This window comes from Lutra lutra, chromosome 2 (assembly GCF_902655055.1).
Source record: "Lutra lutra chromosome 2, mLutLut1.2, whole genome shotgun sequence".
NCBI classification, from domain to species: Eukaryota; Metazoa; Chordata; class Mammalia; order Carnivora; family Mustelidae; genus Lutra; species Lutra lutra.
The window spans coordinates 204,206,412-204,233,851 of record NC_062279.1 but is presented as its reverse complement, the minus strand read 5'-3'; the positions used below and the strand labels follow the sequence as shown (position 1 = coordinate 204,233,851).

General features: G+C 43.7%; 1 protein-coding gene across 11 annotated transcripts in view; it reads left to right on the top strand.

The window, feature by feature from the left end:
- The first annotated feature begins 2,406 nt into the window (after positions 1-2,406).
- CCDC158 (coiled-coil domain containing 158) overlaps positions 2,407-27,440 on the top strand; it is a 101,432-nt gene continuing 76,398 nt past the window's right edge. For 2 of the 11 annotated variants that reach the window (XM_047719579.1, XM_047719588.1), the window contains exons 1-6: positions 2,407-2,476; positions 7,481-7,523; positions 7,964-8,066; positions 9,878-9,979; positions 15,201-15,344; positions 21,031-21,248. In XM_047719579.1, the coding sequence (XP_047575535.1) occupies positions 15,275-15,344; positions 21,031-21,248 (288 nt within the window). In that variant the 5' untranslated portion in view covers positions 2,407-2,476; positions 7,481-7,523; positions 7,964-8,066; positions 9,878-9,979; positions 15,201-15,274. Of the gene's footprint in view, positions 2,477-2,535; positions 3,082-7,480; positions 7,524-7,963; positions 8,067-9,877; positions 9,980-10,280; positions 10,379-15,200; positions 15,345-21,030; positions 21,249-27,440 lie in introns of those variants that run through there. The other 9 variants (XM_047719580.1, XM_047719582.1, XM_047719589.1 and 6 more) reach the window with 9 other exon arrangements.

Here is a 27,440-nt window from a genome sequence, read left to right as displayed (position 1 = left end):
TCCAATAAAACGCTTTTCCTTTCTTTTTATAATTTTTTAAAAAACTTGTTCATTTTGTGTTGACGCACCCCCCACTCCCTGATTTCCTTACCATCTCCATAACACTTATCATTGTCAGACGTATTTGAACTTGTCCCTTTGTCCCTTAGTGCACTGTTTCTCTTCCTCTACAAGAATACAAACTCCACGAAGAGGGGGACTTTATCTGGTTCATGGCTATATTTTCAACACCTTCACAGGACATGTGACAAGCACTTTATGAATATATGCGAAATGTCTGAGTGAATGTTGAAGGAAACCTGCACCCCTTCATCTTTAAATTCTCTCTTTTAAAAGCTAAGAAACTCTTTTTAATTCAGTATAAAAATATTGAGAAGTAAATCTTCAAGACACTTCAAATGCAGAGAATCGTATAAGAAAATTCAGTGCACATAATTTCATACATATATGTGGTTTTAAATAGGGTTTTGGGTTTTTTTTTAAGTTTATTTTCCTTAGTAACATCTACACCCAACCTGAGGCTTGAACTCAGGACTCTTGAGATCAAGAGTCACATGCTCCCCTGACTGAGCCAGCCAGGTACTCCTAAACTGTTTTATACAGTTCTAATTAACACGTTATGTTAATTAAGGACTTCAGAAAAAAAAAAGAGAGAAAGGAACTTTATTAGTTCTTAGGGTCTGGCACAAAAATATAAACATAAGACTCCAATGGAAATTGTATGTTAGTAACCAAAATATTTTTTTGCCATAAGAACACGCATGCCTTTTTTTTTTTTTTTTTTTTTTTTGACAGAGATCACAAGAAGGCAAAAAGGCAGGCAGAGAGAGAGGAGGAAGCAGGCTGCCTACCGAGCAGAGAGCCCAAGCGGTGCTTGATCCCAGGACCCTGAGATCATGACCTGAACCAAAGGCAGAGGCTTAACCCACTGAGTCACCCAGGCACCCCAAGAACACTCATGCTTTGATGGAATAAGAATTAAAACAAAAAAAAAATTAAAAATTGCTTTCTGTCTAGCTACAAAACTTAAAAGGATTTACCTTTCCATGTAAAACCTATGACTTCATTCTTTATTAAAATACTAATTTTAGGGCACCTGGGTAGCTCGGTGGATTAAGCCTCTGCCTTCAGCTCAGGTCATGCTCTCAGGGTCCTGGGATAGAGCCCCACATCGGGCTCTCTGCTCAGCAGGGATCCTGCTTCCTCCTCTCTGTGCCTGCCTCTCTGCCTACTTGGAATCTCTTTCTCTCTCTCTCTCCCTGTCAAATGAATAACTAAAATCTTTAAAAAAAAAATACTAATTTTACAGACATTCTTAAATCTCTCTGGGTCGATAAATGAAATAATTTAAATTACAGTTATGATAAAAGGAATCTTTAGTGGCACTTGATACTATTTTATTAAAACCCATAATTACATTAAGCAATGTAGGGGTTGTTACTATTTCCAGTCAATTTGGACATAAAAAGTTATTCTCCGAGGTGTCTGTGTAATGGGACTGCTGATAGAACTACAACAGGGCTGCATCTACCCACTCAGGCCTTCTGGAGTCCTTGCATTTGAGCGCTCATTTGGGGGGGCCCTGCGAGGTTTCAGCGAGTCATCCCTGGATCCCATAAACTCTGTATGAGACGAGGACAGGAGTAACGAAACACCGCGGAGGAAACAGCTCTTCGCGGGCCAGAGGGTCAGTGTCCTGAGAACACACTGGAACCAGAGGGTCAGCAGGGCCGGCCTGGCCGATCTGCAAATCGGAATTCAGTCCATTTGAAAGGGTCACCCGGAAAATGCGGGGCGGGGGCGGAGAAAGTGCCAGAAGCGGAGGCAGGGGGAGGAGGAGGCAGGGGGAGGGGAGGCCCAGCTGGGCTCGACCGTCAGGGACTCCGTGGACGTGGGGCTCGCGGTGCGTCGGCACGAACTGAAGACTTTGCGGGGCAGCTGCGGGAATGGCCGCGGGCGCGGGGGAGCGCGCGCTGAGCGGGAACAGAGCCGGACGCCCTGACCCGCCGGGGGCCGAAGAGACGGGGGCGGCCTGGAGTGACAGCGAGGACAGGCGGAGGCCCGCGTCCGGGGTCGGTCCGGTGTCGGTCCGGGGTCGGTCCGGCGGGCTGGATGCACGCAGGCCCCGCCGTCGGGGCTCGGGGGGGAGGCGGTCCCGCGGGGTGGGTGGGGGGCGGGGAATCCTCTCGGTTGCCCCGGCGACGGCGTCTGGGGGCGGAGTCCGGGGCGGGAGGCGCGCCCCCCCGCACCCCCTCCCCGCCACGCACGCTGGGGGGCCTAACGGTCGCCCGCGCGGCCCGCGTGCAGCGGGCGGAGGCCCGAGCCCGGGTCCGCGAGGGGCGGGCGCGGAGGCGCGGAGGCGGGGGCGGCAGAGCGCCCCGCGCCGTCGCCGCCGAGGAGGAGCCGCCCCCGCCGCCGCCCCCGGGTTGACGCAGGTGCGGCCGCCGCGGGGATGCGGCCGGTGTCGTAGGACGAGGTGCTGGTCGCAGGTACGGGGCGGGCGCGGCGCGGCGGGTGCGTGCGGGCCGGGTCGTGCTCCGGGGGGCCCGCAGCGGCGCATCTTCGTTTCTGGAACCTTCCAGACCTTTGTGTTTGTTTCGCACATGGCCGAGGCTCCGTAAATTGTGTCTAACGGAAAGGCCCGCTGCTGTGTTCGGGGATCGCAAGACCTCGGGGCACCGCGGCTGCAGCTCTGGGAGCGGAGGGCGCAGCGCAAAACGTGTTCCGCTTCGGGGGTAATGACCGCGGCGCCCGCCCCCGCGTTACTGTTAACCCTTGCTCGTGCCCCGCTTCCGTGGACAGGCGGTGGGTTAGGGAAGACACGGCCTCGGGCAGAGACCAACCTGGATCCCGAATTGGACTGTGATCCGTGTTGCGGGAGGCTTTTTCCGCCGGAGCCCCCCCTGCACCTGACACTAAGCTCTTGACTCTGCCCCGTTACCAGCATCAGGCAGAAACTCACCGTTTCGAGTCCAGCCCTTTCCACAAATCTCTGTCCCAGATCAGCACCCAGGCTGTTGCAGGAGTTGTTCCTGCGTCTTGGTGTACCTTGAGGTCAGGGGAAGGTGGAAGAAAAATGAGGTTTGTCGCTATTTCTCAGGTTTTATGACTCGGCAACCCCTTCTTGCTTTCTCTCTCTTAGCTGATGATGCAGGAGAGAAGGGGCAGCGCCCACCTTGCCTCGCAGAGAGGAGCGGGGCAGGACTGTTCCTGTGTGTAAAGTAATGGGGTGGGTGGGAGAGTGGCGGGAGGGACCAGGTCCTCCCACCTCTTACCGCACTTACTGCTTTTAATCTTTCCCAGTTATCTATTTGTGTTGTAGGTAAGATGTTTGTTATGCCATAGATATATTATTATCCTCTCCAAATAAGTTGAGGGCAGAAATGGACAGTTTGTTTGGCACGTGCAAAGTCCTCACTGTTGTGTTTTACAAAGTAGACTGGGTGTTGTCTAGTGTGTTGGAATCATGCGCTTTAAAACTGCACAGTTTATTAAATCAGGCTTCTGTGAACCACATACTCCCAAACCAGGTGGCCCCAATCGTATGGTACATTAGGTTGAGTTAGAGCCACCCAGAAATATCAGGTCCTAATCCCTAGAACCTGTACACATTATAAGGAAAAAAGGGTCTTTACATATAATGAAGTCAAAGATCTTGAAATGGGGAAATTTTCCTGGATTATCTGGGTGGGCTTTAAACGCAAACCCAAGTGTCCTCACAAGAGGAACACAGAGGAGATTTGTAGAGACAGAAGAGGAGAACGCAGTTCCAACACCACAGGCAGAGAGCGGAGTGATGAGAGCAGAAGTCAGTAAGTGGCGCCGGGATCCAACAGAAGCTCAAAGAGGCAAGGAATAGATTCTTCCCTATAGTCTCCAGGGAGAGCACAGCCCTGCCAACAACCTTGATTTCAGTCCTACGAGACTGCTTCTGGACTTCTGGCTTGCAGAACAGTGAGAAAATAAATGGCTATTATGATAAGCCACCAAGCTTGTGGCAGGTTGTTACAGCAACTACAGGAAACTAATCTATATGTTAATTGTTATACATCACGTAAAATCAGTCCTGTACTGATGGATATCTCAAAGCTCTCCAGCTGGGGCGGTGACGGGAATAGCAGTGGAGACTAGCAAATATTTTCCTGAACCCTGTAAATCTCAAGGAAAAGACTTGAAAAAGGAATTTGGTCAGAAGTGAAAATAAATTAGGTGCATAGGAAAGAACTAGTCTAACACGCTTCAAGCAATATTTGGACTCTCATTTGTATTCCCATTAATATATCACCGTGTTTGCTCTGGTTAAGAGAATAAAGCTGACTTAAGCTTGGTTCCTAGCTAATACGTTAATGGGTATCAATCTTACGTATATTAAATCACAGTTATACACACCTGGGGATTGAGTCCAAACCTAGGGAAAGTAGGCGATACAGAAGTGCTTCCATGTGTGGGGTTGTTAAAATCTGGCTCAAAGCAACCTCTAGTCATCTTGAGATTAACACACATTAGAGTTTTCGTGGTGTAGGAACCAGTGTTCGGGTTTAATTGACTGACTTCTAGGACCCAGGCGGCTAATAAGCATCCCCACTCTTCCTCCGCAGAACATAACGACAGTGTACAGATGACGAGTAGCCAATCTGCTTTCTTTCTGAACTGCTTTTTGAGATATGATTTTTATGCCATAGCATTCATTAATTTTAAATATCAAATCCAGTGCTTTTTAGTAAATTTACAGAATGGTGCAATTATCACGGTTCAGTTTTAGGAAATGTCCATCACTCAAAAAAGACCCTTCATACCCATTCGCGGTCAGTCCCCTTTCCCAAACCCAGGACCAGCCCACTTTTGACCACCGGCCCGCTCTGGAGTTGGGTTCTAGTCCTTCTGCTGGGCTACTCCAGTGGCCTCCCAACTGGCCTCTACTTCCGCTCGGTGTGTTTGTTGCTCCACGGCTGGAAGAGCACCTGCCCCGATGAAGCTCCTCCAGTGGCTTTCCACTGTAATTAGAATAAACCCCGGCGTCCTTTTCAAGGCACCGAGAGCTCTACGCACTGCCAACTTCACCAACACCTGCTCAGGGTAACTTAGGAGAGAAACTGACGACAAGCGCTCCTTTGGGCATGACCCACAGTTGACTGTCCACAAGCAGGCTTCTCGCCCCACCTCGTCTACACGGCAGCCTCGCTGCTTCCTTTCTGTCAGTCAGCAGATGCTGAGCCCTTTTCATCTCAAGACCTTTGCATGTGGTGTTTCCTCTTAGAAGCTTGCCCAGTCCTCTGTGGGGGTGACTCTTTTCTGACATTCAGCTCAAATATCACCTCCTCAGAAAGGCCTTCCTTGACCTACCCTAACCAAAATAGCCTTACCTCACTGTATACCACTGCCTGTGGCATTTTCTTCACTGCACTGAGTCCCTCTCCAAAATTCTATATATAATTTTAAAAGATTCATAGGTAGTTTTTTTTAAAGATTTTATTTATTTGACAGAGATCACAAGTAGGCAGAGAAGCAGGCAGAGAGAGGGGGAAACAGGCTCCCTGCTCAGCAGAGAGCCCGAAGTGGGGCTCGATCCCAGGATCCTGAGATCATGACCTGAGCCAAAGGCAGAGGCTTAACCCACTGAGCCACCCAGGCACCCTGAAGCTTATTATTTTTGATGTGAGAAGAGTAAGGAGAGCATATCCTCCAAATACAGTCCTCTCTAGCAAATTATTGTTTTCAGAGCCATTAGGCAGTTTTTGTTCCCTTATTATCAAACACTGATTTTAGGGACTGGATCAATGTACATTGCCACCCCCAATATAGTATTGAATCTCTTCTCCCACAGCCCTAAAATCTGAACTGGACATTTTTGCTAAGAAGGAGAGGAAGAGCTAAAAGGAGAGGATACATAAAAGCAGAGTCCTGCCAGAGCGGGAGACACAGCAGGTAGACTCCAGCGGAGACACAGTGCGTGGCAGGGGAAAGGCAGAGCTGAAGCTGGGAGGTTGGTTAGGCCAGATCCTGAAGGGCTTTGCATGCTAGTTTTAGTTCAGACTTCCGTCTTTGAATAAGATACGATAAAAGGGTTGATTTGAAAGGAAATTCTTAAAATTGTAAGAAACCGACACTAGAAAGATCCCTTTGAAGTGTTCTGTAGCAGGTCTGGCAAGAGGTGATTTAAGGATGAAAGACTACAGGAGTAAAATTAACTAAATTTCATATACGAGCTCTCCTTCCTCGTGACTTAAGGACCGCACTCAAGTCATATTTGCTGAGTTCAGAGGTCTTGCAGAGATAGACGCAACGGAGCATGGAGACTGAGTGCATGTGGAGTTTGCATAGATGAAGAATAAAGACACCGAAATGTCTTAATGTGGGAGGTTGGCTTTATGGTGTCTCTATCTGACGACACCCTAGAAAGCAGATTTGGCGGGAATATGAAGAGACAGATGTGGGATAAAATGAATTTAAGATGACTGTAAACACACGTGCAGAGCTGGTAAGGAACAGATGTTCAAATTTATCTAGAGCCCCAAGTTTATTTTTTTTAATAAAGTTGCATGAAACCGCTGGCAGCGGTGCATTGCCCCCATCTGGCTCTGCTGTTGACTAAAATCCCTTGTGAGAAGTCATCATATCTGCGGTCCTCTATCTGCTGAATGTTTTCCATAGGAAGGCATAATGCTTTCCTATCCAGCAAATGCTCACCCCCTCTCAGCTTGAACACCTCCCAAGGATGTTCTCCACATACGGGTTCAAGGTGCTGTGGCTCTTAGAAAGTCCACCTCCTCCCTGTGCCAGAACATACCTCCTTCCGTTCATTAGTCCTACTTCTGCACAAGGGATGTTGTCAAGTGTTTTTCCAACATGGCGACTGCACACTTAGACTCCACTGAGATATGCCAGAAACCTTGGTGGTTTGTCATCTCAGCTCCACTGCTTAAACTTTATAGACCTGTTTCTGACTCACCAGACAGGAATTCTGCCCAGCAACTTTTCTGACCAAGCCCAAGAGCTGTTGCCTGGTCAAGGCATCTCCGAGCACTGAAAAGCAATCTAAATGGCGAGAAGACATTGAGGTGGTCTATTTAAGTCAGTCCGGACTATACCTAGAAAGGTCTGGTCTGGAAAGTTCTGGGCAAGGTGTTTACTAGGTGCATTATCTTGATAATGCCTGTGAGTTCTATACCACCAAAATCAGCACAGGACCACTAGGGAGCATATGCTCACATGTGTCACATTGTACAAACATAGCCTGGGTAAGTGCCGTAGGTTATCAATTCAAATAGGCTTTCATATATAAGATAAGCTCAAAGGAAAAAGAACTCAAAGGTTTTGGTGGTGGTGGTGGTGGTGGTGGTTTTGTGTGTGTGTTAGGTATTGTCAGGATCTTAGGTGATGAAAATGAACTTGTGAATTGAACTTTGAAAAATAATATGTTTTAGATAATGAAGAATGGTTATATGTTAATATACTGATTTTGAAATACTTTTTTTTGCAGGTGTTAATAGGATAAGTGAAAATAAGAATATCCATATATTAAGGTATCTCTTGTTTTACTTTGAATTATATTTAATGATTGTGAACATACACAATCGATAACATTAATTTATTGTATCTACGCCTATATGTAATTGATTTTAGAGCCGGAAGCCTTGAGCTTGCTGAATGCCTTGGCTGGAATATGTAAGATAATAAAGCTACACGGTTCTCTCTGCGGTTTTCAAACTGTTCAGCAGAGCATCTGCATTCAGTAAAGGTGTCTCTGGGGCAGAGAGGAGGGTCTGTAGGTGGGGCTCTGATGATTCAAAGATAGGCTTCCTCTGCTTAAAAAAGGTTTGGGAAACAACTGCATTCTTATTTAGTAATGGCTGAAACTGGGACTTCGAGATAAAAGATTTGCCCCTGCTCTCACAGGTAACCAGTGACAATTAAGTTTCCCGATTTTAAGTCCTGTCCTTCTTTCATTCTGCCTCTTTACAAGACAGTGTTGTGTCCTAGTGAAGTCTATCTTCAACAGCTTCCTTCTGCATTAGATGGTCATATACCTGTGTTTACTCAGTTCTGCTTAACCCACTCTCTTTGAGGTTAGTGGACCCATCTGAAACTTAACAGCTTCTCTCCCTCAATCATAAAGACAGGATTGTTCATGCTTCACTGTCCTGCTGTGTGACAGCAGGTGCGTACGGATGAGGCACGCGCTGTGTAGTGAGGCTGCGCGCAAGGTACCTTTTCCTGACTTCGGAGGTGCACGCTCTCTCTCTCCATCCTGAAGAGCTTAAATACTGTCCTCACTGTCACAAAGCCAGTAGATCACAGAGCTAGGATTTGAGACCTGATAGTCAAGGAACAACATCTCGAGAGAAAGAATGCGATGGACAGAGCAGACATCAAGACCCTGTGAAGTCAAAGAGCGTGTAACAGTGACTCAGGCAGTGAAGGTGGCATTGACTGTCCTCACTGCGTTTCTGAGATGGCACCAGCCTTTGTACGTTGCAGTCTGGGGCTGCCTTAGAAATTCTAAGGAAAACATACCTTCACACTCATTCTTTGAGAGTATGGACCCATTTTGTAAAATCCCCAGTCCCGGGCCTCTGCAGAAAGTGGGATGACTCAGCAGCCTAAGGGCTTGAGTCAGTAGTTGAGACAGAAAGTCTCAATTGAGATAAAAAGGCTTTTTTGGGGTCTGTAGTTTCTAAGGTTTTTTCTGCACCTCTGCAATCACATAACCAGAGTAGAATCTTTACCTGGCCATTAACTTGTCAGAAATATAAGGCTCTTTTCAATGTGAACCTGTTCATAATTTTAAATCTAGGGGAATTGTTCACAGTTAGTGTTGGGAAAACCTGAAAAGGCCAAGATCTCAGTTTCGTACTGCGCTCAGAGACTTGATCAAACACATGTAAGTCATGTGTGATGATCCCCAAATCGACAAAATGCAGCATTTTAGCAATTTTATCTTATTGTGGCCAAAAGAACCCTTTCTTTTGCCAGAAATCCTTAATAATTTAATAAGCTTTCTACCCGAAAATAGGAATAATGCTTCAACTCTTGCTGTCATGAATGTAGAGAAACCCTGAGTGATTTGACCAAATTGAGGTTACGGTCAGTCTAAACTTGTAAAAATGTGAATTACAAATACTTTTTTTTTTAACAATTTTATTTATTTATTTGACAGAGGGAGATCACAAGTAGACGGAGAGGCAGGCAGAGAGAGAGAGAGAGGGAAGCAGGCTCCCTGCTGAGCAGAGAGCCCGATATGGGGCTTGATCCCAGGACCCTGAGATGATGACCTGAGCCGAAGGCAGCAGCCTAACCCACTGAGCCACCCAGGCGCCCTACAAATACTTTTTTAAAGACCGATTTTGTTAATAGAAGTACTATACATCTTTAGAAATCAATGTTTATTTAAAAATTTAAAAATTCTTGTTTAAGTAAATAAACCTATGCTGTCTTCTTTAAACGATTATTTTTCTTTTCTTTTTTTGAACTGTTAATTTTCTAAGGAAACAATTTCCCTGCGAAGGTCTGCCACTCTTCAATGGCCTACTACCTATCAGGGGATACTGACTTAATGAGTTTATTACATTCACCATCTTATCCAAAATAAACATTTTTTTTTTTTAAGATTTATGTTTTAATTTTAGAGAGAGAGAAAACGCAAGTGCTGGAAGGGGCAAAGGAAGAGAATCTTCGAGCAGACCCTGCTGAGCGCAGAGCCCACACAGAGCTGGTCCCAGCGCACATGAGATCACTGACCCGAACCAAAACCAAGAGTCAGATGCTTAACTGGCTGAGCCACCCAAGTGCCCCCCATACTTGGTTTTTCATATCAGATTATTCTAAAGTCAAACCTCCTCCTTTCTTCCCTTATCTCTTCTCCACCTTTCGATTTCAGTTCTGCTTACCTTACTCATAGGTTCTGTTTCCTGCTTGATACCAGAAACTTTGGTCTCTAGTGGAGTGCATCAGTGTATGCATGACTTCCCAACACTGGGCTGTGAGTCTCCCTGTCCTGCTCATTCCTCCGTGTTTTTGATCTGTCTGTATTTTATAATATTCACATTCTCAGTAATTTGAATTTTCTGTGTCTTTCATCATCCTGAAGAATCCCCAAATGCAGCATCTTAGTGTGTAAGTTATATTATACAGCAAATTCATGATAAAACTTGTTTAAATGAGAGCTCCCCCAACCCACCCACCATAGCAATCTCTTCTATTTAGAACATTCGAATTGCCTAGCAATCTTGACTAACATTCCATTTCTTCTAATTCTTCATGGAATGTCTTCCTATCTGCTACTAATTTCCTAAAAATGATAGTACAAAACACATTCAAGTAGAATTTATCTAACTGTGGTTTTGACAGATGGCACTTCAGTAATCAAAAAGGAGAAACCGTGAGTGAAATAAAATGGAGTTCTGTTCAATGAAAATTCTCTTTAGCTCACAGGGTTTAAAAAAATGTTTACCGGGACGCCTGGGTGGCTCAGTTGGTTAAGCGGCTGCCTTCGGCTCAGGTCGTGATCCCAGGGTCCTGGGATCGAGTCCCACAGCGGGCTCCTTGCTCAGCAGGGAGCCTGCTTCTCCCTCTGCCTCTGCCTGCCTCTCTGTCTGCCTGTGCTCACTCTTTCTGACAAATAAATAAAATCTTAAAATGTTTATCACTATGCTTATAGTCGTAAATTACTGTATAAATAATCAGTATGTCATATATGATCTTCCTTTTTCCATCATTTTGATGGTCCTTGCCTGTATATCTTTAGTTTTTTTCAAGAAAATCGGGATTCTGATTCATTGCTTTGATTTATTGTTTTTGTTTTCTACCTCAGTAATTTCTGTTTGTATCTTTATTATTTCCTATCATGTGCTTTCTTTTGTTTTGCTTTTTTTCTTTTTGTGTTAGAAATTTCTTTCACTTTTTGTCATTCTCTCATTTTTATTGAAACAAGTGTGTAAGGCCAGGAATTTTCCTTTTTTCACCGCTTTATGGTCTCTCAGATGCTCATGTAGTGTGCTCATTGTCATTATTGTTTGGAAATTCTTTAATTTCCCTTTATATGCTCTTTAGCACACAACAGAGATTGTAATTTAATAGGAGGTCTTTGAATTTCTAAGTAGAAAGGCATTTTTGCTTTGGAGTTTCATTTTTCATTTCTAGTTTTATGACCTTATGACCAGAAAATGTTTGTAACATTTTTACTTTTATGAACCTGGTAATCTTTTCTTTTCTTTTCTTTTCTTTTTTAAGGTTTATGTATTTGAGAGAGAGAGAGAATGCATGTGCCAGGGATGTGGGGGCAGAAGCAGAGGGAGAAGGAAAGAGAGAATCCCCAGACTCCGCACAGAGCGCAGAGCCTGACGCGGAGCTCGATCTCAGGACCCTGAGATCATGACCTGAGCAGAAACCGAGGGTCCCTTGCTCAACCAGCTGAGCCACCCAGGCACCTGTGGAACCTGCTGATCTTGTATTTGTGCCCTAGAATATTACTGGTCCTTGTCAGTGTTCTTTCCATGTGTGCTTGAGCGGAAGGTATGTTCTCTGTTACTGAGTGTCCTGTTTGATCTTATTGAAGTCTACCGTGGTGAGGATTTCTTCTAAATCTTTTATATCCTTACTTACTTTCCGTCAGTGTGACCTATCTCATACTGAGCGGCCTGTTAAAGTCTCGTTATCACTGTTTCTAGCCCTTATCGCATCTCCTGTAATGGATGTTTTATCTACGCGGGTGCTGGGTTAAACGGCACAGAAAGTCGGTTGTACCTTTATTGTGGGTTGTGGCTTCTCACGTTGTCTTATGTGATGCTCTGCCTTGAGGACTACCTGGTCTGATATCAGGATTTTAACTGGGGCTTTCTTACTGTTTTCATTCTCCTGGCAAATCTTTGTCCATCACTTTATTTGCAGTCTTTTTGAATCAGTGCCTTTAAGTGCCCTTTTGTATAGAGAAAGAGTTGAAATTTTTAAGAGCTGATTTCAAAATCCTTTTCTTTGAATAGGCAAGTTAAGTCCCATCATGTTTAGTGATACAACTTTTATGTTTGGTCTATATTCTGTCACATTTTTCTTACATTATCTTCTAGGGATAAACTTAACTATGTATTTTATTTACCATGGTTTTTTTTTATGTTTCTCCTTTTTCTTTGAAAACTTTTTTTTGTTGGGGCACCTTGGAGGCTGTGAGATCCAAGCTCCCAGTTGGGTTTGAAATGGAGCCTGCTTAAGATTCTCTCTCTCTCTCCCCCGCCGCCATCCCTCTCTGCTCCTCCTCCTTGATCTTTCTGTATTAAAAAAAAAAATGGTTTTTGTCACTTAAGAAGGTTTGTATTTTTATTTTAGTGGTTACCTTCTCATAAATACTTACTGTCATATACCTATAAACAGACCCTTTTTCCTTACTTAACTCTTTGCTTTCTGTCATTTTAAATGGTATTTTTTTGACAACCAGTGGTCTTCTACCTTTCCCCATTTTTAGTTCTTATCTTCCCATTTCAAGTTACATTTGTTCTCCTTTTTCCACACATGTAATATTTGTATATTATTCTTCAACACCATCGCTCTACCCATGTTTTAGTCTCAGCTTTACAACTGAATAGGTAACATTCCCCATCAGACCTTCTGCACACTTTCCCCAGTCATGTTTGTTTTTTTTTTTTTTCTCAAAGATTTTATTTATTTATTTGTCAGAGAGAGAGAGTGTACAGGCAGGGGGAGTGGCAGTCTAAGGGAGAAGTGGCTCCCCGCTGAGCAAGGAGCCGATGCAGGACTCGATCCGAGGACCCTGGAATTATGACCTGAACCAAAGGCAGGTGCTTAACTTACTGAGCTACCCAGGCATCCTATGTGGGGTTTTTTTTTTTTTTTAATGTTTATGTTCATCTTTTTTCCAGAGTTCATTTTGGAAAATTTCAAGCCTACTAGAAAACAAAAGATTTTCACCAGTTGTTCACGATTTACCATATTCACCTGTCATCTTCTGGCCCGATGAGGCCCACCTCCTCTAGCAGATTCCTCAGAAGGGGCGCGTGCATACGGTCTTCTGGCACATTCAGAACTGTTTTTCTGTGGCTTTGACTCTTTCGAAAATCTTGGCTAGATAGAGTGTCCTTGGTTTCTACTTTCTTTTGTTTCTTTAAAATACTGCTCTGCTACCGCCCTGCTTTGTATGTTATTTTTGCATAATATGACGCTGTCTTGATATTCTTGCCTTTGTAAATTACTTCTTCTTTTTTTTTTGCCCGAAGGCCCTAAGGATTTTTTCCATCTTTAAATTCTTAATATGGTTTTATTAGGGTACGTCTCAGAGTTGATCATTCTTGGTCACTATTCCCCAGTGTGAAAAAGGTATAGTAGATTCAGGCCTTCCTTTATTTCTAGGAAACTTTCTTTGGTCATAGTTTGAAATAATAGTTCCATTTCACTGTTCTGACTTTTCTTCTTCATGGACACCAGTGATATCTGGTCTCCTTTGCCTGCCTCCCATCTCATTCACTTCCTCTCTCCGCCTTTTCACTTGTTTTCCTCAGTTTTCATCTTCTGTTCTCCCGACTAAGTTTTCATTCCAGTCTGTTCTCCCTTGGTGTCCCCTGTAATCTGGGCTTCTTTTTTGGTACAATATTGTCTTTTTCTTCTCCTTCTTTCCTGACCTCAGCCAACTCTCCCATCCTTCCTTCCTGTTTGTTTGCTTGTTTGTTTGATGTGTTTCCTGGTTTGACATTTCTGATTCAAGGCTGATTTTTCCTATGCTCAAATGCTGGCTTGAGAATATCTAGTTGGGTTTGCCCCAGTAGTGTTACAGTTTTCTCTGACTTCCTGTTTGTCAGTGAAGTGAGAGGGGGACACTTTTTAATCAGCAGAAAAGATTTTATTCACATTTTCTGATATTTTTGTAGTAGTTTTGTGGACTGCTTTTATCTAGTCCTTTCGTTTGTGGACAGGCTTGAGTTTGAGGGCGCCCTCCCTCTTCCGGGCACTTTCTGTAACATGTGGTGGTGGAGGCGTGGGAGGGGTAGAGAGAGGTTTGGCTTATCTTGCTTCTTTTTGTTTCTGTTTGTGCCTGAACTGTCCCTATTCCCTCCTTTGTGGCCATGTCTGCTGGGGAGATCACCTCTTCTCCAGAAACAGTGCTCCTCTGCGGTGCTACTTCTGGCTTCCCTCACTTGCGAGCCATCACCCGGTAGCCAGGGCTATGCACTACCTAGTCGCAACCTGAGCCTAACATCTGGGCTTTTCCTGCTCACTTTCTGGGGTGTGTAAGTCTGTGCTGCTTTCAGCCCTCCGTTCTCCTCTGCTCCTTTTCGGTTTTCCAGCCTCGCCTCTCCCATTCTCCACACCTACATGCCCACGGAGCTGGCGGGTGGACAGTAGGAGCAATCTGGGAACACATTTTGCCTCTGCTAACAGATAATCTGAAGGTTGTAGTATCCTCTGTCATCTGGGGTTGCTGAAGGCATAGAGCCCATGTGCTTTTATTCGTTTGTTCTCCTTACTGATTTTATAGGGGTTTTTTTTTTTTTTTGAAGATTTTATTTATTTATTTTTGCCAGAGAAAGAAAAAGAGCAATCACACGACTAGGGGCGCGAGGGGCAGAGGGAGAAGCAGACTCCCAACTGAGCAGGGAGCCCACGTAGGACTCGATCCCAGGACCCTGGGATCACAACCTGAGCCGAAGGCAGATGCCCAACAACTGGGCCACCCGGGAGCCCTGATTTTGTTGTTTTCAGAGGATGAGGGGTGAGATTTAGAATCGGGCCACCATCATCGTTCTCCAAACCCAGGAGTCCTCTTGGCCTAATCTAAAATTATGAGCACTGTTTGATATTAAAGAAGTTTTTCAGCTTTTAGTAATGATTTCCAATGTTCTGATTTGTGATTTATTTTTATTATTATTATTTTTACTAATTGTGACTTTTCACTAAGGAGATATTTTCTACCATTATTTGACAGTGTAACCAGAGTGCTAATCACTGTTGTAATTAAAGTATTAGTTTTTGATTTTCAGGTTGTCTTTAATAAGCTACTTAGATATTCAAAGCAACAATTTCTATACTAAGATTCTATCACTCATTAATTTTATGTAGTGGTAAAATATTTCTGTATAAATATTTTTCTGGTGAAGAGTTACTACTAAATTTGAAATATGAACGATGACAGTTCCTCTTCTATGAATTTTGTTCTTATAATACCTTATTGATAAAGATCGAATCCCTGTCTTTTATAGATAAGAAACAGAAGAATCGAACAGGGAAGCACTCATATTTCCAGATTCTCTAAGAGGAGGTAGCAGTATTTAATATGGAACCAAAAGCCAGTGAATCGAATCATGAAGATCTTCTGTCGAGCAGCGGCATCACATCCCAGGGAGGTGTGTGTTCTTTATCAAACGAAATGGGAACGTTGGAATTAGACAGCCTTCATTATATTTATTCAGGCTGCTGTTTTTTAGTATATTTTGGTTTTGACTGCAGGGCACAGACGGTGGTCATGAATGTTTATTGTTGAAAATTCTTCTTTTTGAGGCAGAAACTGTTTTGTCTTTTAAAAATAGTGTATCCGTTTTTTAGCAAATGTTTACATTACTTTTTTGGCCTGAAAATTGTTTCCATGTTGAGGGACTACAACGTGTTCCGTGTTTCCCTAAAATGCCTTCTCTTCCCTGGTCCGCTTGAAGCCAGATTCCTGTGTCAATTTGACCCTTTTTCCACTCCCCACCCCATCCCGTCCGGCGCGCTCCTTCTGGTGTAGGCGCTGGCTCTCGGGTCCAGTCTTCCCTCTCCATCTCTACTGACCTGGTTCCGGTCCCTTCCCCTCTGCTCGAACCCATCTCAGTCCAAGGCCAGGGGTAGCTGGCAGGAAAACGGTAACAGGTGCGATAAATAGGCAGAACGATGTGGAGAACTGGGAAGGAGTTGGTGTTGACCTTGCTGAGAAGCATCATAGGGGGAAGCCAGGCAGGCACAGCTGCAGGAAGCTGCTCCCGGCCTTGGGCTAGAAGGACAATGAGAAGAGGAAATGTCAGGAGGGCAGGAAGGCAAGAGCTCCCACCACCTGCAGCAGGGCTGCGGGGAGGGGGTGCTGCGGTGGTGGGGGCGGGAGCAGAAGCCCACTCACGGCCAGAAGCCAGCTGAGGCTGTGAGAGGGACTGGTGCGCAGTTTCTCCGTCCTGTAGCCTCTGGATCTTCCCAGCACCCCGTGGTGACGTCCCAGGAGAGGGGGGTGGGAAGGGAGCCTGGGAAAAGTAGCTCACTGCGGCACCCGGCAGGACAGGGGAGAGCTAGAGGATGGACCTTCTGGCAGTCAGGCAAGTGGCCTGCACACTCCGATTGCTTTCCCTGCCTGTCTCTCTCATCTAAAAGAATGCACCCAAAGTTTATTCTCAGTTGCAGATCTGTTGTCTTACTGGTCTGCTTAAACACTTTTATTTCAGCACTTATTTTGAGAAGACTTCGCTTTTTAGGATGCTTATACTGTCCTGAGGTGCCTCTGTCCCCTCCGCGCTGCTTTGCCCATCTTCCCCGCCCAGTTCCACTCACCCATGTCCCTGCACACTCTGTCCCTCGTACTCATTGGAGCAGCAGCACTTAGCTCCTGGGTTGTCTCTCCCTCCTCAGGCTCATCATCATCCCAGGATATCACTGTCCCATCTTAGGCCCATCTTAGAGTTTCTTCACCTTTTAAGTTCTTCTCACCTTGACATTGACTCTAGCCACACCCACTTCTCTTACTTGGATCTTATTACCAAGAACTGTTAGACTTCTGAAATCCAACCTCCTGTCTTCTAGCCCTGTCCCTCCCTTACTCCTAGAGCACCTGCACTTCTGCCTCATGGAAGGAGTGATTCTCAACCATGGCTCCATGTCAGAATCACTTTTTGAGGTTTAAACATTTATATGGCTTAGAGCCACACCTAGAGATTCTAATTTAGTAAGTCTGGAATGGGACTTAGGTACCAGTGAATTATTTTTTTTTTAAGGCTCCCCAGTTGACACTGATTTCCAAAGAGGGTTGAGAACAACTGCTCTAGATTCTGCCATTTTCTCCTAAATTAAAACCTCTTCTTATCCTCACTTTCTTTTTTGTATCATTCATTATTTCAGCCAGCCTCTTGCCTGTCTCTTCAACTTCCTCTTTTTCTTAGTCTTCTGTTGCACTCTTACAGGAAAACCGCCATCTTTATCAGGCTGACTGCATTCTCCATTTTCCTACTGGGTTTCTGGAAGATTCTGCTAGAGAAAATATACAAATTGTGGATTTTCCATCAGTTTGCCACTTCACAGTCAGAGTCTCCCATCTCATCTCTATCCTTGATCCTGCTAGAGGAGACTCACGAGCTTAGGCAGTTCCCTCTCCAGTTTCCCACAATACTTATTTCAAAATTATGCCATTCTCAGGTCCCATACCCTCCACTTCTTTCTCACTTTCAGATAACATTATTTCCTAATTTCCTAAGGGCATCTAATGTCCATCCATCCATTCTGCAAACTACTGCCTTCTGGCTTTTGAATCCAGTCCTCCAATAAAAGCACTCTGGCCAATGTGACTAAATTTTCCCTTTTTCACCAAGTTCAGTGGCCTCTTATCCTCCCAACATTTTGTTTTGAATTTTTTTAAGCTATTAAAAAATAGTACATTGAATACCTTCCACTTGGTGCAGCAATTGTCAACATTTTTATATTTGCTTTTTCTCTGTACATATGATTTATGTTTCACTTACCTGAAATTGTAGGCATCGTGATTCTTGCCTCAAAATCTGAACATGCATCTCCTTAGATAAGGATGATTTCCTACGTCACATTATCGTGTCTCAGAAAATCACTGTCAGTGCGATGTCATCTGATTTGCAATCATATTAAAATTTACACAGTTGACCTCATAAAAAGTCTTCCTTAGTGTGTGTGTGTGTGTGTGTGTGTGTGTAACAATTTAACAATACCAGAGATCATGAATTGTATTTAGTGGTTCTTCTCTCCATCCTTGCTCCTTTGTTTCTCACGGCATAGGCTTTAGGAGGCCGGACTAGCTGTATTACAGAATATCCGACATTTTAGATTTCTCTGACTGTTTCTCATGTTTAGGCTCGGGTTAAACTCGTTTGGCAAGAGCTTGTGAATATCCTAGTACTAAATAGCTTTTTATCCAGTGGTCCTGGTATCAATTGAAGATTCTTGGCCGAAGCAAGGATTACATTGTTGATTTTCTAATTTTACCATAGTCCTTAGCTGACATTCCTCAGGAAAGAAGAGCTTTCCTTTCATCATTATTGCCATCCACCCGTACGTAGATTGTCCTTACTTCAACGTGCTATAACGCATTGCTGCCACTATTGTTTTTGGTTCTCAATTGTATCGTGTTTGGCCAGTCCTTTTCAGCTGGTTCCTGTCGCTTTAGAACGTGACCCACTTCCCTGCTTTCTGGCACATCAGAATGGCCCCGGCTCACACTGGGTTTGACTTCTTCCCCCAGGCTGGAATGAGCCATTTCTCTAAGGAGCCCTGGTTCCCTTCAGTAGAGAATAATAATATAGAATCCGGAATCTCATGTGCATATTGCTACTGAGGTATCATTTTTGTCTGGAACATTCAGTGGATAAAGCTTCAAAATAGATTTTTTTTTTTTTTAATCTCAAATTCGCACGGATAACTCACATTCAAATCCGGTACCACGAGTTCCTCCTCATCTTCCCTCAGTCCATGTCTGCATCTCCCCTACCGGGAAACTCTAGTTTCCAAAACACTCAGCATATTTGTTCATTTTCTCTCCTGCACGGTCCATAGAAAAGCGCTTCAGAATTAGAGCTGTGCTCCCACCGTGAACAAGCTGGCGGCTAAGAGAGGAGCACTAAGCCCACACAGAGTGCTGTGCTCTAACGTTATTTGAAGGAACGATTTTTCTCTGTGGCATGTTACAGACTTACTATACGGTTTCTTTCTGTTAGTATTCAACTTCATTTTATTTTTCGAGTGTATATAACACATACTTGGCTCAAAAGTAAAAACTTCACGAAAAGGCACATTCAGTAGAGTTTCGCTGCCGTCCCTCTCCCTTCCACTCTATTTCTGCCCCTTCCTGTACCACTGGAGATAACCATTTTCTGTGTTTTATTGTTTTATTTCTATTTCTATATTTCCTATTTCTATATGTCTGTTCTGTTTTAATCTTCCAGTGTTTCTTTCTGCCAAAGTAAGCAACGGCTACGCCTCCCCAGCATAAGTGTGCACATGCTTGACACGTTCGCTCCCATTTCTCCTTTCTTACACAGAGGAGGGATGTTAACGTCTACCTATTCAAGGGACTATCAAAGCATTTATGGACGTATTTTCAAAGCACCACAGTTTGCCCTCTGGTCACAAATTATTTACTTTTCTCTCACATGCAAAGTACATTCTCTCTCTCCCAAGAAGGCCCCTAACAGTCTCATCCTGTGACAGCTTCCGTCCGTTCAAAGGCCAGAATATCCATATTAAAATTAGATTCAGGTTTGGATAAGCTTCTCAGTTGTACAGCTCCCGGAGTCGAGTTCTTCATCTGAAGACCTGTGACAGACGACGTCCAGTGGCAGACCCGCATCGATCAAAACTACTGTTCCACACGGGGAGAACAGGAGGCACATGGTCCGTCCCAGTTCTGAAATCTAGCTGAGCACAGATTGACCATTCCCAGATTGGCACTCAGGCCTGAGAATAACTCCCCATCGTTCTTCATGCCTTTTTCTGGACTCTTGGACCAACTTTGAGACGTCCTCTTTTTTTTTTTTTTTTTTTTTTTTAAGATTTTATTTGTGTAATTGAAAGAGAGAGCACCTAAGCATGAGCAGGGGGAGGAGGAGGGGCAGACGGAGAAGGAAAGGGAGAAGCAGACCCCACACCGAGCTGGGAGCCAGATGTGGGGCTCAGTCTGGATCCCAGGACTCTGGGATCTTGACCTGAGCCAGAGGCAGCTGCTTGACTTACTGAGCCGCCCCGGTACCCCATGAGAATTCCTTCCTTTACAGGAAAGGCTGCCTGTGAGTTCAGCCAGGGGCTCTCACAGCCGGCTCATGGGAAGGCCTCCTTTCATCTCACACTGTCTCAGTCACTCAGTCTCAACAAGTGCTGTTTCTTGAACATAATTCTCTACTATCTTTGTGGTTCTTCTGCGACTCTTCCTGGGTTTTGCTCCCTTGTCTTCCCTTTAAATACTGGTGTTTCTTTGGAGCACTCTTCTTCATCCTCTGTTTTCCCTTCATACACTGCCCCTGGATGATCCCGTTGACTTCAGCGATTCACTAGAATTCAGATGCTGGTGGTTCCCGAATTCCTGCTCTGAAGCAGGCAGACTCCTCAACTCACAAATGAAGCAGCCTTGTTTGGAGGTTGAAGAAGCTCGAGACCCCTGAGGGCTCTTTGACACTGCCCAGTCTCCTCCTTCCCACATGTATCTCTCAAGTCCATACCCTGTGTCTGACCCCACTGTCTCTGCTTTAGCGTAGACATTTGCCATGTCTTGCCTGTGTCAATGAAAGCCTTCTCCGACTTGATTCTCTACCTCAGTTTCATCCCCGTCCAGAGCATTCTCCACACTGAAGCCGGACGGCCTTTTCAGACCACAAACCTAGTGAACTACTCTCTTTCTCTGAAATCCATTCATGACTTTCAAGACAAAAGTCAAGCTCCTCAGCGTGACCACAGTGTCCTTCGTGCTCTGGCCTATATCTTCTTTCTCATATCTGGCTACTTCTTTCCTGTCAGGAATATCTGTGCTGTCACAAGCCTCCTCACCATTACTTATAGTGTTCCCACGGCCTACACTGCCCTTTCTCTTCTCCTTAATATACTTCAAGGCTCATTCAGCTCGGGTATCACTTGATCGCTATCAAGTAAAACTCCCTCCTCCTCCCAGATCTCCTTTTTACCTAGTGCTTGTCTCTCTCAGAGCTCTTCCCAATCCTTTTCTTGTCTGTTTTCCCCGAGACCTAGAGCATCTTCAGGGTTCACTAAGGAAATCACCTGGGAAAATGTTTACCACAGAACTATTTCATTAGTAAGTTGATTGATTCATTCTTTAATATTTAGGTTCTTCAAGTCCATTTTTTATGTCATCTATTCGTGGCACAATCATTGAAAACACGTCTTCAGCTGGGACATTGACACAAATTCCTTTTTTCCCCAAATATGAAGTGGAACTTGATTCTCCTAGAAAAGTCATCCCGTACCCTGGAAAGGAACACATTGAACGTGTTTTGGAAGAATATTCACATCAAGTCAAAGATCTACAGAGAAGACTGAACGAAGTGAGTTGCGTTCTTTCTTTTCTTCTAGTACTTTATGCCATTTGGGGATGACAATGAGGCAATTGCCTTGGAACAGAACCTAAACCTACTAAAAGAAACACTTAATGATAGATTTATTGGTTGAACTTATTAATTTGGCTTATGCCTTCTATTTCAGTATTAAGAATTGAACACATGAATTTTATATGCCTAATTTTCTTTTGTTAATAGAATGCCTTGGTTTCATGGCTAATTTTAATTAAATTTGACTAGTTCAAAATATCATAATTAATGATGTTTATCTGTAATTAAATAATTGGTTCAGCCTGCTGTCCTGCTGTCATGTTACCTTGTTTTCCTTTTTTAAAAAATGTTTTAAGATTATTTCTTTATTTGAGAGAGGGTGCGCAAGCTTGGGGGAGGGGAGAGGGAGAGGCAGACTCCTTGCCCAGCAGGAAGCCTGACAGGGTGACACGAATTTGATCCCAGGACCCCTCAAATCATGACCTGAGCTGAAGACAGATGCTTAACTGAGCCACCCAGGCGCCCCGATACCTTGTTTTTCTTTACAAAGCAGTTGTGGGGATAGGTTTTTAGATATATGTGTATACATAATAGCTAAATAATATATAAAAGCTATTTGCTGATTTTTTTTTTATATTTGCTAAAAATTTTTAAGTGGACCTTATGTAGAACGAAGCCAGCTTTAGGCAGATTTACAGTTGTAAACTGGGTCCCAGGAGTCTGTGGTCTAAAAGTGAAACTTTCCATTGTACTCAAAGCCTTTCATGATATACCCCCTCTCTGTACATTGTAGCCTCATCTACTACCTGTTCCCCAAATGCACCCTCCATTGCAACAATGTTAAGCCATTTGGGCTTCCCTGGAGGTAGCGTGGTAGCGTGCTTCTCTGGGGCTTCATGCTTTTGCCCAGGCCATTTCTTCTTTACCATGTGTGCCTGGCAAATTCTTATTATCCATCAAGACTCAGCTCAAGCATTTGCTTCTCCAAGTCCTTTGCTCTAAACAGCATTAGGAATGTTCTCCTCTGCACAGCTGTCGCCCTGTGTGCACATCTGCTGCAGGATTTAAGTCATGTCACTGTATTCATTCGTTAACAAATTGTACTTCCTCATTCAGACTGCGTAAGCACACTCAGGGGGAAAACTACAACTTTATTAGGTGCTGAAATCATGTACTATTGTGTTATGTGCAGCGATACAGAGATGAGTAAGGTAGGACTCATAAGGGGTTCGTAGTCTTGAAGAGGATCTGGCATATAAACAGTGCTAATTCCTCATGGTAAGTGCACTCATGAAGGGGGAGGATGGGTGGGTGGACAGATGGATGAAGCAGAGACACCAGTGAGGGAAAGAACCAGTGTCTTAATTCATTTCCCCCGTCAGTCCTCTGGCAGAGAATCGGACACGTGATTGGCTCCCAGTAAATATGTGTTAATCTCTAATAAATGACAGGGTTGTTCGGAGACTGGTAATATTTAGCACAAACCTCCTATGCAACAGGTGTGCTGGGTGCTGGATGTATGAAGATGGAAAAGATGTGGCCGTGTCTGTGTACACATGTACGGTCCGTGGCTGAGATAGTTAAATCGACGATGGTAGTAACAGTGAGATCTGTGCTGCAGTAGGGGAGGCAGTGACGCTAGAGCCAGTTGCTGCTGACGCTCCTTTTCGTATTTCACTTTCCAGCAACACTTCACACGGGTGATTTCTGCTGCCTCTTGAACAACTCTTTCTCGTGGAGACGCTCTTGATTTTCCTTGAGCTTATTTATTTGCCTTCAGTTTCTTGTTCCAATAAAACCATCTGAAAACACTCAACAGTGATCCCATGGCTTCTGTTCCCATCTATATGCCAGTACATACTCAGCTTATGTTTCTAGTACGGACCTTTCCCCGTAGCTCTGCGCCGGTTAGTATATCCATGTACCTACTTGGCATTTCTACTTGAAACTGTTCTGAGGCTCTGTCATCTTAGCCTTCCTAGTGGGATATATGAACTTCCCCCAAACTCACTCTTCTCCCACTGTCCCTTCCAACTATATGTGTGCCACCTTTACATAGTGGTACGAGGCAAAACCTTGTTTATTCTCTCTCCCTTTCTTCTTTCTTCCTTCCTTTCTTTCTTTCTTTCCTTCTTTCTCCTTCCTTCCTTCCTTTTTTTTTATTAAATTTTTAATTTTTTTTTATAAACATGTATTTTTATCCCCAGGGGTACAGGTCTGTGAATCGCCAAGTTTACACACTTCACAGCACTCACCATAGCATATACCCTCCCCAATGTCCATAACCCCCCTACCCTCTCCTCGCCCCCCTCCCCCCAGCAACCCTCAGTTTGTTTTGTGAGATTAAGAGTCACTTATGGTTTGTCTCCCTCCAGATCCCATCTTGTTTCATTTATTCTTTTCCTACTCCCCAAACCCCCCACGTTGCATCTCCACTTCCTTATATCAGGGAGATCATATGATAGTTGTCTTTCTCCGACTGACTTATTTTGCTAAGCATAATACTCTCTAGTTCCATCCACGTCGTCACAAATGGCAAGATTTCATTTTTTTTTAAAGGTTTTATTTATTTATTTGACAGAGATCACAAGTAGTTAGAGAGGCAGGCAGAGAGAGAGGGAGAGGGAAGCAGACTCCCTGCCGGGCTGAGAGCCCGATGTGGGACTCGATCCCAGGACCCCGAGATCACGACCCGAGCCAAAGGCAGTGGCTTAACCCACTGAGCCACCCAGGCGCCCCAAGATTTCATTTCTTTTGATGGCTGCATAGTATTCCATTGTATATATACCACATCTTCTTTATCCATTCATCTGTTGATGGACATCTAGGTTCTTTCCATAGTTTGGCTATTGTAGACATTGCTGCTATAAACATTTGGGTGCACGTGCCCCTTTGGATCACTACATTTGTATCTTTCAAGTAAATACCCAGTAGTGTGATTGCTAGGTCATAGGGTAGTTTTATTTTCAACATTTTGAGGAACCTCCATGCTGTTTTCCAAAGTGGTTGCACCAGCTTGCATTCCCACCAACACTGTAGGAGGGTTCCCCTTTCTCCGCATCCTCGCCAGCATCTGTCATTTCCTGACTTGGTAATTTTAGCCATTCTGACTGGTGTGAGGTGGTATCTCATTGTGGTTTTGATTTGTATTTCCCTGATGCCGAGTGATGTGGAGCACTTTTTCATGTGTCTGTTGGCCATCTGGATGTCTTCTTTGGAGAAATGTCTGTTCATGTCGTCTGCCCATTTCTTGATTGGATTATTTGCTCTTTGGGTGCTGAGTTTGCTAAGCTCTTTGTAGATTTTGGATACTAGCCCTTTATCTGATATGTCTTTTGCAAATATCTTCTCCCATTCTATCAGTTGTCTTTTGGTTTTGTTAACTGTTTCCTTTGCTGTACAAAAGCTTTTGATCTTGATGAGATCCCAATAATTCATTTTTGCCCTTGCTTCCCTTGCTTTTGGCGATGTTCCCAGGAAGAAGTTGCAGCAGCTGGGGTCAAAGAGGTTGCTGCCTGTGTTCTCCTCACGACTTTGATGGATTCCATTCTCACATTGAGGTCCTTCATCCATTTTGAGTCTATTTTCGTGTGTGGTGTAAGGAAATGGTCCAATTTCACTTTTCTACATGTGGCTGTCCAATTTTCCCAACACCATTTGTTGAAGAGACTGTCTTTTTTCCATTGGACATTCTTTCCTGCTTTGTCAAAGATTAGTTGACCATAGAGTTGAGGGTCTATTTCTGGGCTCTCTATTCTGTTCCACATTGATCTATGTGTCTGTTTTTGGGCCAGTACCATACTGTCTTGATGATGACAGCTTTGTAATAGAGCTTGAGGTCCGGCATCATGATGCCACCAACTTTGGCTTTCTTTTTCAATATTCCTTTGGCTATTCGAGGTCTTCTCTGGTTCCATATAAATTTTAGGATTATTTGTTCCATTTCTTTGAAAAAAATGGATGGGATTTTGATAAGGATTGCATTAAATGTGTAGATTGCTTTAGGTAGCATAGACATTTTCACAATATTTATTCTTCCAATCCAGGAGCATGGAACATTTTTCCATTTCCTTGTGTCTTCCTCAATTTCTTTCATGAGTACTTTATAGTTTTCTGGGTACAGATTCTTTGCCTCTTTGGTTAGGTTTATTCCGAGGTATCTTATGGTTTTGGGTGCAACTGTAAATGGGATTGACTCCTTAATTTCTCTTTCTTCCGTCTTGTTGTTGGTGTAGAAAAATGCAAGTGGGGGCACATGGGTGGCTCAGTTGGTTGGACGACTGCCTTCGGCTCAGGTCATGATTCCTGGAGTCCCGGGATCAAGTCCCGCATTGGGCTCCCAGCTCCACGGGGAGTCTGCTTCTCTCTCTGACCTTCTCCTCGCTCATGCTCTCTCTCACTGTCTCTCTCTCAAATAAATAAATGAAATCTTAAAAAAAAAATGCAACTGATTTCTGTGCATTGATTTTATATCCTGACACTTTACTGAATTCCTGTACAAGTTCTAGCAGTTTTGGAGTGGAGCCTTTTGAGTTTTCCACATATAGTATCATATCATCTGCAAAGAGAGAGAGTTTGACTTCTTTGCCGATTTGGATGCCTTTAATTTCTTTTTGTTGTCTGATTGCTGAAGCTAGGACTTCTAGTACTATATTGAATAGCAGTGTTGATAATGGACATCCCTGCCGTGTTCCTGACCTTAGCGGAAAAACTTTCAGTTTTTCTCAATTGAGAATGATATTTGCGGTGGGTTTTTCATAGATGGCTTTGATGATATTGAGGTATGTACCCTCCATCCCTACACTTTGCAGGTTTTGATCAGGAAAGGATGCTGTACTTTGTCAAATGCTTTTTCAGCATCTATGGAGAGTATCATATGGTTCTTGTTCTTTCTTTTATTAATGTATTGTATCACATTGATTGATTTGCGGATGTTGAACCAACCTTGCAGCCCTGGAATAAATCCCACTTGGTCGTGATGAATAATCTTTTCAATGTACTGTTGGATCCTATTGGCTAGTATTTTGGTGAGAATTTTTACATCTGTGTTCATTGAGGATATTGGTCTGTAGTTCTCTTTTTTGATGGGATCTTTGTCTGGTTTTGGGATCAAGGTGATGCTGGCCTCATAAAATGAGTTCGGAAGTTTCCCTTCCATTTCTATTTTTTGGAACAGTTTCAGGAGAATAGGTATTAATTCTTCTTTAAATGTTTGGTAGAATTCCCCCGGGAAGCTGTCTGGCCCTGGGCTTTTGTTTGTTTGAAGATTTTTGATGACTGTTTCAATCTCCTTACTGGTTATAGGTCTGTTCAGGTTTTCTATTTCTTCCTGGTTCAGTTTTGGTAGTTTATATGTCTCTAGGAATGCATCCATTTCTTCCAGATTGTCAAATTTGTTGCCATAGAGTTGTTCATAATGCGTTCTTATAATTGTTTGTATTTCTTTGGTGTTGATTGTGATCTCTCCTCTTTCTTTCATGATTTTATTTATTTGGGTCCTTTCTCTTTTCTTTTTGATAAGTCTGGCCAGGGGTTTATCAATCTTACTAATTCTTTCAAAGAACCAGCTCCTACTTTCATTGATTTGTTCTATTGGTTTTTTGGTTTCTATTTCATTGATTTCTGCTTGATCCTTATTATTTCTCTTCTCCTGCTGGGTTTAGGCTTTCTTTGTTGCTCTTTCTCTAGCTCCTTTACGTGTAGGGTTAGCTTGTGTATTTGAGACCTTTCTTGTTTCTTGAGAAAGGCTTGTAACTCTATATATTTTCCTCGCAGGACTTCCTTTGCTGTATCACACAGATTTTTAACTTGTGTTTTCATTATCATTTGTTTCCATGAATTTTTTCAATTCTTCCTTAATTTCTTGGTTGACCCATTCATTCTTTAGAAGGATGCTGTTTAGTCTCGATGTATTTGGGTTCTTTCCAAATTTCCTCTTGTGATTGAGTTCTAGCTTCAGAGCATTGTGGTCTGAAAATATGCAGGGAATGATCCCAATCTTTTGATACTGGTTGAGACCTGATTTATGACCCAGGATGTGATCTATTCTGGAGAATGTTCCATGTGCACTAGAGAAGAAAGTGTATTCTGTTGCTTTGGGATGAAATGTTCTGAATATATCTGTGATGTCCATCTGGTCCAGTGTGTCATTTAAAGCCTTTATTTCCTTGTTGATCTTTTGCTTGGATG